This window comes from Aplysia californica, unplaced genomic scaffold, assembly GCF_000002075.1.
Source record: "Aplysia californica isolate F4 #8 unplaced genomic scaffold, AplCal3.0 scaffold00424, whole genome shotgun sequence".
Classification (NCBI taxonomy): domain Eukaryota; kingdom Metazoa; phylum Mollusca; class Gastropoda; order Aplysiida; family Aplysiidae; genus Aplysia; species Aplysia californica.
Window position 1 is genome coordinate 60,823 of NW_004797694.1, and position 1,627 is coordinate 62,449.

Here is a 1,627-nt window from a genome sequence, read left to right on the forward strand (position 1 = left end):
TAGGTCGTTTCATCAAATCAATCCCATCGAAGAAACAAACAAAATCTGATGAGAGCTAGAAAACTTGTTCACACAAGTATGGGACTAGTAGACCAATCAAAAATACAAAACTAAAAAAGAACATATGAGTAAGCATGAAAGGTTCACTTATCATTATGAAGTGAGGTCTTTTGGTAGTATTATGACGTCTTATTACAAAAAATAAGCCTGAGATTGAACTAATAACACATTTTGAGTAACAAATCAGCAGTTTGAACTTCCAGTTTGAGCACATCGAAGAATTAAAAATCTTCCTCCCAAAAACACTCCACTATCAGTAGGATCGTTCTCTACCACAGTCCTGAACTGTGTGTTCTTACTGCGTTTGTTTGTTTATTTGTTTGTTTGTTGTTTGAGTTCATGAGATGCCTTCACACCTCACTCCGCCTAAGGGAACCAACGACAATGTTTCCTTTCCGAATTTACTTTCTTTTAGTTCTTTAATCGGTGTTCTTTCTTTTTTTGAGTGGATTTTTTATCGTTTGTTCGGTTATTGATGTGTTTTTGTATTTTTATTATCATTTTATTTTTTTTATTTTTTTAAAAAAGAGGTGAGGCAGGGGAAGGGGGATGGGGTCAATCAATCAGTCGCCTTGTTTTGGCATTGGTTAACACTTTGCAGTGACTTGGCGCAATAATGCACCAGTGAAAATTATCCATTCCAGTCACCTGGCCGACTTCTGCGCCAGGCTCGAAAAGTCCGTTCCAGTCACTCTTCTGGCTGGGTGAACAGATGGGGTATTTTGTACTGCTGGCTGTGTGACTGCAAAGTGTTAAGCAAAAGATCCTACAAAAGTATGAACATTATCTTAATACTGCGCTTCCCCTCAACTCAAACAGACTAAAACATCCCTTCCCCCACACAAGAGTTATCCCCCGCACACAAGCGCCGCTCAGCCCAGTGAGAACTTATGCAGCCACTGTACGATGGGGTGATAGCAGAGCTGAGCGGCATTCTCGCCCCACACAAAGTCCAGATGGTTCCAACCGTCGAGGACCACCCACGATATCACATCAGGGAGAGAATTCAACAGCGCAGAGGCATCCTGGAAGAACAGAGAGAAAACAAAATGAAACAAATGACAACTTGCAGTATCGTCTTCAAGGCAAAGTTTTTGTTTCCCACTTCTCATCTTCAGTCCCCACATGGTCACAGTTTAGTTTTTAAAAAGAGGTTTGCAGCACTTGCAACATATAGGTCATATATGTGGCACAGTTTGAGGTGTTACTAGAGAGTAAACTTACAAACAAAAGGAGGAGGAGAGATAAGGATGACAGATGTTTGATAGAAAAGAAGGAGCAGGACCACACCAGAGCACCCGCGAACCACACATGGGCACAGTGTCAGAACCACCAACACAAACATTACACACCACATTGAAGGCACAATAACTTCCCAGACATATCTACATGTGGCAATCCAGAAGCTACTACAGGCTGTAACATTCATATGGGAGGTTGGAAATTGCTGCAGATGGGTCTAATTTCTTCCTTATATATCAGGGGGTATTTTTTAGGGGGGGGGTAATTAAGTATACTTCAACTCTATTCATCACAGCAAGCAAAAAAAGAAGAAGAAGAAAAAGAA

General features: G+C 40.9%; 1 protein-coding gene across 5 annotated transcripts in view; it reads right to left on the minus strand.

Annotated features, from left to right (window-relative positions):
• Positions 1-496: 496 nt before the first annotated feature.
• The window catches only part of LOC101849146 (gastric triacylglycerol lipase), a 16,232-nt gene continuing 15,101 nt past the window's right edge, over positions 497-1,627 (minus strand). For all 5 annotated transcript variants that reach the window (XM_013085994.2, XM_013085989.2, XM_013085991.2 and 2 more), the window contains exon 11: positions 497-1,085. In XM_013085994.2, the coding sequence (XP_012941448.1) occupies positions 933-1,085 (153 nt within the window). In that variant the 3' untranslated portion in view covers positions 497-932. The remainder of the gene's footprint in view (positions 1,086-1,627) is intronic.